The sequence below is a fragment of the Panthera uncia genome (genome assembly GCF_023721935.1).
Source record: "Panthera uncia isolate 11264 chromosome C1 unlocalized genomic scaffold, Puncia_PCG_1.0 HiC_scaffold_3, whole genome shotgun sequence".
NCBI lineage: Eukaryota > Metazoa > Chordata > Mammalia > Carnivora > Felidae > Panthera > Panthera uncia.
Window position 1 is genome coordinate 35,875,857 of NW_026057584.1, and position 16,076 is coordinate 35,891,932.

Genomic DNA, 16,076 nt, shown 5'->3' on the forward strand with positions numbered 1-16,076 from the left:
TGTTACTAAATATAAATCTACAAATATTCAAAATACATTTCTAGTAATAACCCATAGTTTTTGGTATTTTCCTTTATGTTAAATGCACCTTTATGTGTTGAGTTCTTTTGCCCAAAATGATAGCTTTGTTCATTATCAAAAACGGACAAGAAGAAACTCCACTAATGAGAAAATCAATTAATTTAAAAAGGGTGCAGAATCTGAAAACAAACTAGCCACAATGTACATTTAATTGTACTTAATTGTATACTTTATTTAAATCACCCTTCTCAGGGGTTTAATAATTTAGAATCAATAGTTCCTTTCAAAACATAATAAAATATTTACGCTTTATAAAATATTAACCCATTAACAATACCGCTGTGTTGTTTATGAGTGTGACTGAAGTCTCCTACTCATGCTGTTGACATAAGCATGTGAGGTTAGCGAAGTGATCCTTCGCAAAATGTAAATGAAGATCTTCAGACAGTGGTGTTTATAAAATAGCTCATTAATGACTTAAGATTGAATCGCTCCAACCATTCGCATCATCAGATATAATAATAGTGACGAATCAGACAGGAAAGATCCTGGCTAAACCATTTGCATTTTTTTTTTCCAGAAGTACTGAAGTCCTAATATCACCATTTCTTCTAAGTTCCTGGACACTGATCCGGAGGAGGATTCTGCAGTTCAACACCAAGGTAAGGAAAGAAACAGCATTATTATCGTTGTTAAGATATTTGTAAGAATTGCGTCTTTCCCCATTTTGAAAATGGGCTCAAACTCTGACAGTGGTAGTTGTTTTTTGCAAAACCCCCTTCCCATTCCGACGTGAAACTACAGATTAAAAAAAAAAAAGTTTGTTGATCAAACTTACAGTTTGTTTCTTTGCAGCCAAAAACCTTAGCTACCACGAGTTGGTTTACTCGAGCCACTTTGTTCTCACAGACTTCGAATTGTGCATTTTCTCTAACCCGTTCGCTCAGGGAAGTGGGGGAGATGGGATTTGGGGAATAAAAAGCAGGGAAAAGAAAATGCTGCCTAAAACTCCCAGGGTGGCTCCCCGAAGATTTACTATCAAGCCTCACTTCCTTTCTCGGCTGGGCTCCGACAGCCTCCCGGGTCGCCTAGGACTCCTTTGGAACTTGGTGGGCGGCGCCTGGGTGCGGGATTCTCCGGGATCTGGGCGTTGAGACAGAGGCCGGGGCAGGTTTAGTTTCTGGGACCCTTTCTCTTCCAGAGGCTCCCCCGCCTCCCAGGCCTCTGCTTTTGAGGGAATGGCTGCGCGCACGCCGCCCACCGGGTAGGTGCGGCGAGTGGACGGCGGCCTACCTCCGGGCACACTAGGCTGACGCGGCTTCCCCCTGTCTGTGCACCAGCCCAAGATTTCCAGAATTACCACCCGAGCGCGTTTCCCAAAAACGAATTTAGTTTGGCCCTCTGGCGCCGCCGTACAGCCAACACTTCTTAAGGGGGACTGGCGGCTCAGGCAGCGAGATGGTTGGGAGTCCTCCGGGTCCGGGGGTTTAGGTAGGAGACACAAGGTGTGCGGTAGGGATTGGCGGTGCCGCCAGCAGAGGGGCTTCACTGGCCTCAAGGCGGGCGGGGACGCGTCCTCATTTTCCCGCCACAGGTCCGGACTGCGAGTGTAAGCCGGCGCCCGAGGCGGCTTGCGGGGGCCGCGGCCCCTGCCCACGTGCTTTTCTTTAAGGAGGTCCCGCGCCCAAGCGGGACCTCAGGGACAAAAGCGCGGACGGAGCTCGGCCTGCTAGGCTAGTGCTCGCGCCACCTTAAATGAACACCGCGGCTGGAGTCGGGCTGCGGGCGGCTGCGGCCGCGGGAGTCGGCAAAAGTTTGTGGCTCAGTTACACCTTCGCGGGACCTGCTGTGGACGCCCCCGCGCGGCCTCCCCCGGGACGAGGAGACCGGGTCCTCACCGCACACTCTGCCCGCGCGCGAAGCCTAGTGCCTGAGCCGCCTGGGGTCCCAGGAGTCCCAGACCCGCAGCCGGAGGACAGGCAGCCCCACCGCCCTCACTGCCTCCGCGTCACGGCCTCCAGGCGGCCCGGGCTGAGCTGCTCGAGATGTCGCCGGCGCTGCGAGCGCTCCAGGGACGTCATCCAGGGATGCCCCCCGCCCTGCGCCCCCCACGCAGCCCCCTCTCCTGTCCCACCCGCAGCCCGGCGGGCAGTGCTGGTACTCCTGCCACTCAGGACACCCGGGCTATTGTTCTGGACCCACAGCCGCGTCGGCTCTGAGAGAGAAGCGGCCTTCCCCGCGCGTGCGGCGGCGCGGCGGGCCCGGACGGCCGGCTCTGCGCGAAGGGGGAGCTCACAGGCATCGGGAAAAGTTGCTCGGAGGGGCGGAGGCGGTGGGTGGTGGGCGGAGGCGGTGGGTGGGGGAGGCGATAGCCCTCCTATCTCCAAAGTCGAAAGTACTCCGCGCAGTTAGCCGAACCGGGAGCCGAGGCAGCCGTGGTTGCCTACTGCGCGTCGGTCTGCGCCTCCGCCGGGAAACGAGGCAACCAGCGCCTGCCGTGTCGCCGCCGCCTCCGCGCCGGGACGAGTGCGCCTCGGGGCTGGGCGAGGCGGCCGCGCCCTGGACCCGCCACAAGGAGGAGGACCAGACCCGAGCCCCAGCGCCCGCCTGCACCCGGGCGCACCCACCGGCCTCGGCCACCGCCTCGCGCGGCACTCGGTTCTCTGCCATCGGTCCTCTGCCGCCCGACGCGCGCGGTCCTCGCCCCACCTCTCTGCCACCGCCGACTCTCCCCTTCCTTCTCTACCCTCCTCCCTGCCTCCCACCCGCCCCTCGCCAGTCCCTTCTGCCTCCTCCGCAGCCCCGCCGCTGTTTGGGTCGCCGGGCTCACAGCGATTGATTGATTGATGTTTAATTTCCTGCCAGGCGGGGCCCCCCTCCCCCCGCAACCTCCCCAGCCCTCCTCCCCGCCCCCCACTCTCCTCCTTCATTGCGGTGGACCAGTCTGGCTTGGGTTTAGATCTTTCCCCCCCAACCTCCATCCCGAAATAACCCAGAGACTTCCCCTACCCCCACCCCAAATTATTATTTTGAAGGCGCTAGATTTGGGGACGGAAAGGGGGAGGGGGAGAAATCGGAAACCGAGGACAACCCAAAAGGACTCACTTTGCCTGATGACTCAACGCAACTAATAATCATCTCCCTCTCAGTGTATCTCTCTCTGCGGCTTGTCAGTGAGTCCGGCTCCGGCTGCTGGCGGCGGCGGCCGAGAGGGGAGAGGCTGGAGGTGACAGCTTGGGCAGACGCCGCGTTTCCTCCCGCGTGCGGTCCCGGGTCCCTGCGCCTTCTTGGCTCTGGGTGACACCGGCCCTAAGGCTCCGGCCGCGCCTCCTCGCGAACTAGCAGACCTGCGAAGCGGCAGCACCGGCCCGCCTCCGCCTCCTCCCAGTCCTCAGCCCTTTCTCTCCAGAACGGGTCTCCTTCCCGAAGGTGTGAAAAGGCTTTTTCAGCCTCCTTCCCTCTTTTCCCCTCCTCCGCCGTCTCCTCCCCCGCTCGCTCGGGTGCCCCTTTGGAGGAACCCTCCTTTCCCTCTCCTCCTCCCCCTACCCCCCTCCCCCCCCCCAATCATCATCATCATAACAACCATCTCTGCACTAGAAGACACCCTGACCCAGGACCTTAAACGTTAGGACCTGGGAAAGAGGAAAAGGGGAAGGAGTAAAGAGGAAAGAAGACTAGGAGAACACTGCAAGGCGACGCACCAGAAACTTTCCACCCTGGATTCTCTACTTTTGCTCCATGGACAGAGCCTCAGCCAGCCAAGTTACAGACAGACTGTGAGCAGTAAGTACGCCGGGCGAGGACTCCCACTCCAAGCTCGGGAGTTCGGGGAAAGCCCCGGGTCCGGCTAAGTTCCCTCCCGGCAGCGCTCGCCCTCTCGGACAGCGTAGCAGAGGGAGTAGGGCAGCCCTTCCGCTCTGTCTCTGCATCTTTCTCGTCTCTTCTCTCACCTCCCCTCTGCCACCCCCACCATGTCTCCTTGACATGCGGCTTCTCCCACGGCGAGACCGCCAGCGAGGATTCCTAGCGCACTTTGTTGTGCAGGGTTCCTGCTTCTCGGGGATGTCAGTGACAATGTGAGTGCAGTTTCATCAGGTGTTTCCTCCTCTTCTGCCGCCCCCCCCCAAAAAAAAATCCAGGGGTGCCGAGATCTGCGGGTTCCTTGAGGAGCGCACTGCCAGCCAAGAGACCCAGAGGAAAACTTTTTGGAAAAAATTTTAAATTGGGGTTGATGAAGGTTGCTTCTTAACCTAATAATTTAGATGCTTTTTGCTTTTGTGTTTTATGCTGAAGAGCTTTTTAAAAAATCACTTAGGATCGGAAGAAGATAAGAACATTCCAAAATAATGATTGTAGCCCCCTCCACTGTGATGAAGGTTATTCTGGAGAGTATTCTGGTGAATACCTCCAAATGTTTTGGGATGCTTATTAATGTGGAATGAGGGTTGGTTTTGTGCAAAGTGTGTTTGTGTCTCAAGACTTGCTCGGTAAAGATAAAAAGCAGGGATTCAAGGAGTCCTTAAGGCAGGCCTTTGGCTCCTGCCCCGCCATTCACGGCACATTCATCATGTGGTTAATTCGGTTTCTTACGGACTTGTGTACATCCCCTATCCCTTCCTCGAGTGGGTGAGATGCCTTTTTATGAAGTTCACTTCTTCTGCAACACTGACCCCCACACGGCGAGGCTGTCTCATCTGAGAACGGCGTATGCCAACCCTGTCCCAATGAATGGGCCACTTCTGGGCGCCCCTGGGCGCTGGCGTGGTAACCGTCACCGAGGGCTAACTTCTGGAGAGCAACTGGGCAGTGTCGCAGCACCTCGAGCTTCCTTTGGCCGCCCAGTGTAAGGTGGGGACCCGCTTCCCCGCTCGGGCCCCTCGGGCAGCGTGGGAGGAAGTTTGTGTGGCTTGGTGCAGCGCTCTGCCACTGGCCTGAACGTCTATCACGTGTGTGAGCGGTTTTCCCTCTTTTTTTTTCCCTCCCCCTTCCCTCCCCCCCGCCCCCTCCCTAGGTCCCTGCGCGTTTTATTGCGACCTGCCGGTGGGAACTTTGTCTCCGAGTCGGAGCAGCATGGAGCGGCGGAGCGAGAGCCCGTGTCTGCGGGACAGCCCCGACCGGCGGAGCGGCAGCCCCGACGTCAAGGGGCCTCCCCCGGTGAAGGTGGCCCGGCTGGAGCAGAACGGCAGCCCCATGGGAGCCCGCGGGAGGCCCAACGGCGCCGTGGCCAAGGCCGTGGGAGGTAACAGCCCGGAGCGGGGAGGCGCGCGCAGCCCCGCGGCCCGGCGATAATGGCCCGGGTGTCAGGGTTCAGGTTGATTAGGCGCTGTCGCGGTGTAGGATTACAGGAAGTGAATTCCAGGTTGCCAAATAATGCCCCCGTCGCCTCTCATCTGCAACTGGTAGCTTCATGTAGAGTTAAAACAAGAAAGTGGTTTACCCAGAGGGTGGCATTTTTTGGGCACTTTGCCACTGTGTGCTGAGGTGTTGGCAGGTTTATGTCACAGCCAGCTAACTGTTTCTAGATTTTCCTAGAGAGCTTTTTAGTGATTTAACTCTTTTGCTTTGCCTCAGAGTATCTGTTGTAGAGATGAAGTTGAGGTGCGATCGCTTTTGTGGACTAGTCTTTAATGCCCAGGAGCAGGAGTGTTGGTGTTACTTTGTAGTTAGGACAGTCCTTCGAGATAAATTAGTAACAACTGGGAATATTTCCTGCCACAGTTCAAGTGGGAAATAAAGAAGCATCATGAAATCTGCCAGGCCCTTAGAAGCTTTAAGGTCACCATTTTCTAAACAGTTTAAAGTCCTACGCGTTTGTAGGTTTGTTATGAATTACAGCAGAACAGGTAAAAAATAGCAAAGTAGTCCTAATGGCTACATGCTGTTTACCTTTCCAAGAATTTAATATTATTTAAAGAAAACTTTTTGGAGATTTTACTACTTAAACAACCACTTTCCTTTAATGTGGTCAGGAAAAATAATTTTATAAAGCGATATGTACGAAAGTTAAATATTATTAAAATATGTTGAGGCTTATGTGCTGTTTGCTTAGTTGTTTTGGCATACAAAATGCACAATTCAACATGGCATGCAGTTTTTTTGTGTTTGAGATAAATCACTAGTTTAAATCTTTTTTGCTTCTAGAGGTTTCCCCCCTAATATTTTCAGCAGTAGCTTACTTAACATAATTCTTCATATGAGCCCACCTGAAATGATACAAAACCATGGCAAAACTTAGTGATAAACTCCAACCCCATGTTCTAAATAGCCATAGTTTGTATTTCAAAGTAAAGACTTAAGTCTAAACGTCCATACCCTTTTAAAGAGTTAAAAGACATTTTATAAAATAACACGTTTCTATTTTTACTTAGTTTGCTATTATTATTTCTTCACCGTAGACATTCAGAATGGTTTGCCTTAGTTCCTTATATTAATCATCTCCCTTGAGAAGCACCCATTCTCACAATTTTTAAAGCTTTAAAAAATGATTTGGCTATACATTGTGGCTTATGCACCTTTTATTTTTAGGGGCTTAAAGATACACTTCGATGAAGCAAAAGATAACTTGATAGTTCTGTGACCCACTTTTTAAAATTTGTGTTTATTGTGCTATCTTGAGACTGGAACAATAACTTCAGACTTTTTGTAACATTTTAGTATATGCATATGAGAAAGAAAAATATATAGCAAATATGGTAAAACCAAGTGTAAGATGATGCGAGTGCTGATACTATTTGATTGAAAAACTTGGAAATCATTAGAGGAGGAGATGTGTTCTCAAAGTGGCCTTATGCATAAAGAAAAAACTTGGACGTAGAATTTTGGTTTCTTTCTGAAGACCTGCTAAAATTCACTGAATTGAAAGAAGTCTCTAAACATTTTAGAACGTAATTGTTAACAATTGTGATTCCTTAGAAAAAAAAGTGTTTTCTTTATTCCTACATCATATTGAACTGTGAAAGAAACTCCCTAATTTTGTTGACCAGGAATACCTAAATTTAGTGTGAAACAGTGGTAGCGTTTCTTATTTTCTGAGACTATAATTCACATTTGACCACTTATTATAAATCTGGTATAAAGTGAAATTAAGTCTTCAAGAGGAATAATAGGTTTGTTTCAACAAGCTGCTTTCGTCACTTTTACTGAGCTTTAATGTAGTCATGTCAAAGGCCTTATTAGTTGCTTTCCAAAGTGAAAATAGAGATGCTATTAGCTTGTCTCAGTAAGTACTGTGTTTAATACTTACTAGTGAAGTGGTTAAAAGAGTTTACATATGGTGAGTTTTAAAAAAATTTATAGAAAGATTGTATTCTGTATAGCATAGTAGATTATTTAGAAAGATTTTAATTTAGAAAACTTTAAAATATAAGAACATAAAATTTTGACTGTAAAGTTTTTTATTGAATGTTAATATTTTTGGAGGGGTTTAAGTTTATATGGTTTCCTAATGTATGTTGAGCTGGTAACAATTTCATTTCTTTGTAACTTTTAATCATGTATATAGATGGGAGAAAAGCAAAGCCTTTAAAAAAAATTTAAAATTTTTAAAAATGTTTAAAATACATTTCTAGTTAGAAGTTCTTTGTCATTGAAAGACTTTTTTTTTTTTTTTTGAACAGGTTAAGTATAAAATAGATTATATTTCTATCACCCTACCTTCTTTTGTTTAAATTTTCTTTATGAAGCAATATAATAAACATAGACAACTACAAAATATTTATAGCTCTATATCATTTATTACCATTTTCAGATATATTGCAGTCTTGTCAATGTTATGGAGATGGTTTAAAAATAGGGCTCAAAATTTGATAGGACGCATTTGTTAATCTTTAGTGATTCTCTTTCTTAAAAGCTTTCCCTCTAAAAATGGGGAGATCATTAAGTTAATTGGTTGCCCAATAATATGGCAGTTTATCTTCCTGCTTTTGATAAACAGTGAGGTGAATAAATGTTTCTGAATGCCTTAGTTGTAATAGTAAATTCTGTTGCCCTTATTCTACGGTTTTAGACAGAGAGTTTGGTATGTTTTTTGGTGAGAATGTGTTTGTTAAAAAAAATTATTTTAGTGTCTGGATTTGACTAGTTGAGGTGGTAGATACACTATCACAGTCCTCAAGGTTGCGTTTTAATAGGGGACTTAAAAGTTAGTGTGCTGTTTACAATGTGGTTAGCTTTAGAAGACTATTAGAACATAGATCAGTTTTGCTTTGTCTTTCCAACACCTTCTAGGATGTGTTTGTTCTTATCTAAGTTATGTTTTAAAGCATGTATGTAATAAAATAAGTGCTCAGATGTGTATGACAGTCAGCTTTTATAGAAAGTCCCTAGGCAAAAAAAAAAAAAAAAAAAAAAAAGGCTAATATCTCTTTAAAAAACATAGGAAGGCTGGGAGAGAGTTTAGAGCAAGCAAGAGCACCGTGGTGTTGACAGCTTTATATCCCTGCTGGGTAACATTCACTTACTAGAATTGGCGTCCCCTCTCAGCTAGTAATTCACTCCATAAGGATTTTGAAAAAGGATGATTAATGGTGGGGAAATTTATATTTGTGAAATTGTTGATTAAAACTTACAGATCTATTTGAAGATTTAGAAAAAGAGAAGATTATTAAGGGTGACGAAAATAAGAATCAGATGATCCTTTTTGCCACCATTAACATAAGTACCTAAAAGGTTCTGCTGTGTGTAATGCTTCAGCCACGAAACCTACAGCATAAAATGAAAGTGATGCCAATCAAGTTTGCAGAGGAAGCGAAGCTCTCTGCTTTCCTCCTGGACTGCTGAAAGGCGCTGGCCAGTTGTGCTTTAATAGCAATAAATTATTGTGCTTCATTCATTGTTAACACAAGCATTTTCATTTTTAAATGTTTGGCTTAAAGAAAAACTTTCAGACAGCTTTATTTAAACTGAATGAACAGCGCTTGAGTATACCAGATGGTGTATTTGCTGATAGGAGGCATTAAACATCAGAAATCTTTTTGATATTTTTCATTTTCCTATGAATTTTGATCATTTTTTTTTGGTGTTAAATGTTCTAGGCTTTTGGGGGGAAAATGTTTGAACACCATGAATATCTTTTAGAGATGGTTGCTGTTTTTTGAAAAAAATTTCCTTTTTTTTTCCTGAAAAATAATTTGTTTTTAAAATCATGATTTAATCTTGTTGAGGAATTGCCTGTTAAAGTTGTCTTATAACTAGTTGACCCAAAGTAGGCCTATTCTTCTTGCTAATAGGCAGCCCTTTGAAGAACATAACTGTCTTGTTACAAGGGGAAAAAAATCATTATGCAATACACACTGATGTATTCAAATAGGGAAGCAAATGTGATCACGATTGTTGGGCAGGGCCTCATTTAGAGCTGAACATTGTCTACAACAACAGTTAGTTTAATTGTCTACATGTGGAACATTTCCTTTTCTATTAAAAGAAATGCAGTTCAGGTCAGGTGCAGTCACCATATTAGCAGTGTAGGCAGACATTTTACTCTTTGAAGGGAGTACAGCTATGAAAGAGTATAGATATTGATGTATTGAAATGTATAAAATACTTGGAAATTTAGACACATATTGTCAACCTGGGTAAAATGACGAAAACCCATTAAATTCATTTTAGCCAAGGATGAACACCATTTTGCTTGTAGGGAGGCCTCATGTTATTACTTCCAAAGAGAAAAGATTGTATTTCCCTTTTACATTCTACATTTTTTTTTTTTTTTTAAGGGTTTGAGATCTTTTAAATAGAATGAACTTAGGCTTTGGGGTCATCCAACAATCTAGCATGTCCTCTGTAGTTTTGCTGAGGTAGAAAAATAGCCCTTTTCTAAAGTGTTTTTAGTCCTTGGCCTGTTATTAAAATAAAGATATACTTGGTTAAAAAAATATATGCAATGGAACATACACATTAAACAGAACATAGGGTATCCGCCCCTCAAAGTCCTGAGCATAATTTGATGTTTCAAGTAATTTTGGAAGCCTTGTGTTCCATCAGCAGAAACCCACTGACCATTATATATTCAAGATCATCTGCAATGAAATGTGTGTGTATGTGTGTGTGTGTGTTGGAACTACATAGATGTCCCTTAAGACATTTGTTTTTTAACCCCTGTAGAAAATAAGCAATATAATCTTTTCCCAGGGGGTTGTGACTAGAATCAGTCTGTACGTCTTAGATATCTTGTATATATATTATATTTATGTATATATAAAAAGACTTATTATCATTTATTAGAGGTCTAGGAATATGAATTTGCATTATTTTAAGAATATGGAAATCAGTTTTAGTCCAGGAAAGGCAGGGTAATTATTTGGTATATCTGGCAAAATATATCTCATAAGCAGTCAAGTGTAGTGGTTCTACTTTGATCATTTAAAACCTTTAGTTTTCTTTTTTTGAAAAGAGACTTCAGTGTAGAGACTTTACATGCATTTGTAAAAAAGACATTAACAGGGCTAGATGAGTTCTAAACTCTATTATTTTTTAGGTCATTTTAGAGAGTTTAGGTTTCTGTTGCTAAAAAGGAACCTATTCTTCACCATTAACAAAGTTTCTTGTAACTAATAATCTCACATTAGGTAAATAAAATACATTCATAATTTTTTTTTTTTGTTTTTTTTTCAGGAATCTAAACTTTATCCCACATAGCATGTGAATTAATAAAAAATCCTCTATCTTATTTAATAAGTAGGGTTTTTTTTTTTTTTTAACCTATGTAACTAATGTGTGGTAACATAGTGGTTTTTGCTGTCTTCCTTATAAGAGTGCTGAGATACAATGGCATTTTGGAACATATTTAAAGATGGAGCATTTGACAAAAGTTGTATGTGTAACAGTTTGTCAGTGAAAAGTGACAAGTGGGGAATGACAAATGAAATGTTGGCATCATCACTCTTTATTTTGATAAAAATGTCTCAATTTGCAGTGATATAATACTGTTTCATATTATTTCATGAGTTGTGTGAGATGCATAAGGGGAATTTAGATTTTGTGAACGGAAAATTAGCAGCCCAAACTCTCTTTTCAGAAGCTTTGGCAGCACGTTCCCCACCCCACCCCCTACTCCCCAAGAGTAAGAACAGCAGTGAAATATTGGATCTAACCCATACATTTTAACTCATTATTTTTTAAGAAAGAAAGAAAGGAAGAAAGAAAGAAAGAAAGAAAGAGAAAGGAAAAAGAGAAAGAAACAAGTGAAAATGGTTTCAAGTAGAAGACCTTTATGCATAGCTCAGCAAATGAAGAGAGTTAGCCTTTTTTGCTTCCATTCTTTTCTTTATAGTGATTTTAAAATGAGTGATTTCCCTCTGCTGACTTTGATTATGTGGGGCCTTTCTCACTTCCAATCACCACTGCTCTCTAGCATTAATTTAGGGTGCCAGTAAAGAGAGTTGTGAATTCCTTTTATTTTAAAGTGCAATAGAGGTTTGAGAATGTCTATGTGTTAAAAATGGATTTTTATATACAAAGGATTCATCATCCTACTACTTACGGGTAACACAATAGATATTTCAAAGTCCAAGTAGACGGCCCTGAGAGGAATTGAGGTATGAGTTAAAACAAAAGCCAGTTGAGTACTTACAGACTTCCAAAAAAGCACAGACGGAGCCCCTATAGCATGTTATTTTCCATTTTCTGAAGTCACATTGGTTCCCGTATTGTCAGTGATCAGCCAAACATTTATTTTCTTCTTTTGCATGAAACAAGCCTCACAAGCACTTCATGCTACACAGTGTTTATGTAAAAATGTTCCATGGTGGAGTTTTCAAAAGCATGGAACTGTATCTCTGTAATTTTGTTGTTGTTGTTGTTTTCAATTAGCAGAATTGTTTTGCTGTTTAATAGCAAGTGATTTTAAGAATTGTGGCAAAATCAGTATAATTAAGTGAAAGCCTGCATCAGAAATTGTCTTCCACCACTTCTGTCTTTCTCTTCTCACTTACAAAGTTTTACTTCTTCCAGATTTTTTTTTTAAAAAACTAGGTAAAAATGACCTAATATGGAGTAAATTGCCTTAGACATATAATTATGGCAGTGGGGTTTATGGGATGTATTTTTTCCATTTTCACTGATGTGTGTACCTTTAAAACTTAAAAAATAAACTAGTGAATATTTTAGTTACTAGTTTGGCAAATGCTTAAGATGAAGAAAAAAAGCATTAATAGAAATTTCAAGAATTTGAACCTTGCAATGAAGTTATCAGCAAATTAGGGCAGTCATATTGTATGAAGAATGTTCTTTATTTGTGGTTATGACACATTAGGATAGTAAAACTCTAAGGGAAGTAGATTTCAATTTTAGTTGCTCACGGTATAAGGCAAATTTGGATCTGCCCTTCACTAGTTGTCTTATCATTGGAATGGAGTTCTGTCTTAGCACAGTGGGTTATTAAATGATAGCATTTAACATAACAACAAAGATTAGAAAGTTCAGAGGAAACACTGCAAGCTTATCAAAAAGTATGCATTTCTCACCAGACTGTTTCGTGCCCACTTATGGTTACACAGTTACTGAAATGTGCCCAGCAGCTCAGAGACTTTATGTGTTGAAGACTTGCACAGATATGAAAAAAAAAAAAAATTAATAAGACTCTGGTTAGAGCAAGTGTTTCCAAAGCACTAAGATTTAACAGAGGTGATTTGCATTTTTCATAGAAACAATTTTAATTTCATCACATTAAGCAGAGATATCTTTTTCTTTCTTTAAAAAAATTTGTTTTTTACTTGTTTTTCTATTTGGCTGGAAAACGAGTGTATCAGTTCTTTTATAACTGAATATGATTGATTTTCAAATTTCCTGATTGGTCCCTGTGTTAAAATTGCATATTTTTATTGCATTTGTTCCAATTCTTTATATGTATAAGGAAAGGCAAAATTGATAGTTTATTAGGAAAACGCATTCATGTCAAAACTGTTTACATAGCAGTGTTTTCAAAACATTATATTTTTTTGGTTAACAGAACAAGAACTTTCTTTTATCATAATCCAAAGATGTGAACAGAGCAGCATGATAAATGTCTCTTTAAGTGTCGTAGTAAAAGAAAATGACTTGCCTTCTGAGACAGTGGAGAGTTTATGTTGTTTTGGACCCATTTCCCAAGCAGTGATCGAAAACAGATTACAATAACAATTATACAGTCAGAAGATGCAATATCCATTTCTGCTTTAATTGAGTGAAAGAATAATAAAAACATCATTAAGAAAAATGAGGTGGACCTGTCACACAATGTACAAATTTTTAGTCTTGGAGAGGATGCAGAATAACTGAAATGCTTTTCACATACTTTGCTGTGTTTATTAGCTAAAATCTGTTTTGGGAGAGACCATTTTGTTCTTTCTCCTCCCTGGGAAGTTCCTAAAGGAGCCCCTGGGAGGTGGTTGCTCAGGAGACAATTAAAAGTGCTCATTGATTTTGTCTTTATATGCAGTTTGAGAAGGGCAATCACATTTTCTTATATTCTACCTGAGGTATAACTCCCTTCCCCCACCTTTCTTTTAAACCTCTGTAAATGAAAGACAAACATGATGACTGTTTCTCCGATGACGGAGCTCGCCCTGGTAAAGGTTAGGTGTGATCCTGGACCTGCTGTTCCTCCTCTGGAAGGCATAACCAGGCTGAAGGGGGAGAGAGAGTTGAAGGTGGATAATGAGCACCCTTATTTCTTCTCAGCACACGTGGGGTCGGTGGGGGGACCCTGAGTTTCCACGTGTACACATCACTGACATTCACTCAGGCAGCATAGACTGTCACTTGAGATATATATATAGGCTCTGGCCTCCATTGGCCATCATCGGAACCATTATTAAGTCCATGATCCTTCACACTGCTCAACCTCCCTGCCTCTTTCCCCAGAGTGGAGCTTTTGGCAACTCAGAGTGAGCTGGCCGGCAGCAGCCAAAATCAGTGGCTAGTTTTCTTTCACTCTGGGCTGTATTTCTTACTCTATTCATAGAAACTGTGAGCTCCTGGCAACTTTGGTGATGTCAGTGGACTTAGCCAGACAGTGGAGTTAACCCCTGCTCATTGCAGGGATGCTAAAACCACAAACAATGTTGGCCATCAGAGTATTTGGAGCCCAAAGTTTGGACAACCTTAGCAGGGTTAGAGGAGAACATTTCTTTGATCTGTAGCTAAGAATTTTCTTGGGTTCAATATTTAAAAATCTTTCTGAGAATGTTAAAATGAAAGGAATAAGATAGGCAGTAAACCCTTACTGGTGGAGGTCTCATAATCCCAGAACTGTCCCAAGCATAATCCCCTTTAGAGTGGAATTTATATCAAACAGCTCAAAAGGCTTTTTTGTTGTTGTTTTGTTTTGTTTAAATTCAGTTCAGAGAGTCTACTTAATAGCACCTTCATTAAAATACTTTTGTCAGCAAAGGGTTTTTCAATTTTAGCATCTACATAACCTAACAGCGGTGACGAATGCCACGAGCTTTAAGGGTCTATTAGTGGTTCTGTTTTTTTCTGGACTTTATAATTTAAACCTAAACATTAATTCTGGGTGGAACTTGGCATAATGTCTTTTTGCCTTGGAGGGAATTTTTGTTGTACAATTAAAAAAGTTTTTTTCTTTTTTTGTACAGTCTCCTTCTCCATGTCTCCCCTTCCCTGAGTAAATAGCAGTTAAATAGTCAAAGTCTTAAAAGGGCTTATTTAAATAATAAAAAAAAAAGATTGATTATTTTAGGTGAATTTAACAATTTTCCATTAGTTCACACTGTAAACTAGTGCTTTTGATATTAACAAGAAAGACCTGTGGGGCTGATAATGCAATGAAAATATTTTTCCTCTTTCTCTTTCTCATGTATGAAAGTTATGTGGTAAAATTTTTAATAAAATCCTATTTGATGACTCTTGAAACTTATAAATCAGTTTCAGGTCTTTATCAGAAGGGGAGAGACAAAAAAATTCTTTATTTTATGTCACCTGAAATTGTAGCATTGACTAGAAGGAAAGAAGTTGGAATCTCACTGTTAAACAATAAAGTGCCTGAATTCCCCAGTAGTAGGTATTTTGGAAAATTAAAAATGAGTATTTTCTGAATATTAGTACCGTATTAGAGTTGAACTATTATAGGAATCTGATTACAAGGTCATTGTGAAATTAAAAACAAGTGAGGAAACTCTGCAAGGACGAATCGTCCTCATCTGAACCCCAGAAGGCATGCTGCTTGCTAATGAAGGTGCATGCTGGAGAAGAGTGTTCACGGAGTGGGGCTAAGCCAGGGTACCCCTGAAGCTTTGTCTGGCGTTCAGCTTCCCAGGCTCCATTCAGACAAGGTTTTGTGCTATAGATGTGGCAGGTGTGGTATTAGAAGACTGAACACCCTTTATTTTCGAGGGGGTATAAGAGGAGCAAATTGTTCTCTGAAAGTAAGTTATACACACATTTAAGACCCAAGTAAAGGCACTTTACAAGAGTAAATAAGGTGATCCTGATTTTTTTTTTTTTTTTTTCCCTTCTCAAATGAATCTCCAGGTAACATTCAGCAAAACTAACTCTTTTTACAGGCCCATTCATATAGTCAGTTTGGGCCTTAAGCACATTTTTACAGCTAACTTATAAACCCCCCCCAAACTGGAGCTCACCACTGAAGGCCTGCCAGTGCTGTCACAAATGGCCATTAGTTCCCAAGAGACTTTGAGGAGAATCAGAACTGTATGAAAACTATAGCAAGAACCATTTTGCTTGCATGTGTATTTTTTTTTTTTTTTTTACCATCATGACAACAATGTCGGGGTTGGGGGGCAACCTGCATGTTCAGGACTGATACTATATGCTCTCCCATGGAAATGTATAGAATTCCAATTAGCACAGGGTCAGTGTATAAATGTACCTCTTTTCACACTATTCCAAGTGGTTAGTGGAAAACAAGCTGCAAAGTAATTCCCTTGGCCCCCCAATAAAAAGATTTATAGCAAAATAATTCTCAGCCCCATAATGGAACTGTTGTAGGTTTGTGTTTGATATTTATAAAACCGAAATACAGTCCATGTACCCAAACTAAGCGTTTATTGTAAACAAGTTAACTGCCAAGAGCTTATATTCTGTCAAACATAATTATA

General features: G+C 42.1%; 1 protein-coding gene across 1 annotated transcript in view; it reads left to right on the forward strand.

Annotated features, from left to right (window-relative positions):
• The first annotated feature begins 3,661 nt into the window (after window positions 1–3,661).
• The window catches only part of SATB2 (SATB homeobox 2), a 187,958-nt gene continuing 175,543 nt past the window's right edge, over window positions 3,662–16,076 (forward strand). Inside the window, exons 1-2 of the mRNA XM_049615202.1 lie at window positions 3,662–3,804; window positions 5,033–5,260. Coding sequence (XP_049471159.1) covers window positions 5,092–5,260 — 169 coding nt within the window. The 5' untranslated portion in view covers window positions 3,662–3,804; window positions 5,033–5,091. The remainder of the gene's footprint in view (window positions 3,805–5,032; window positions 5,261–16,076) is intronic.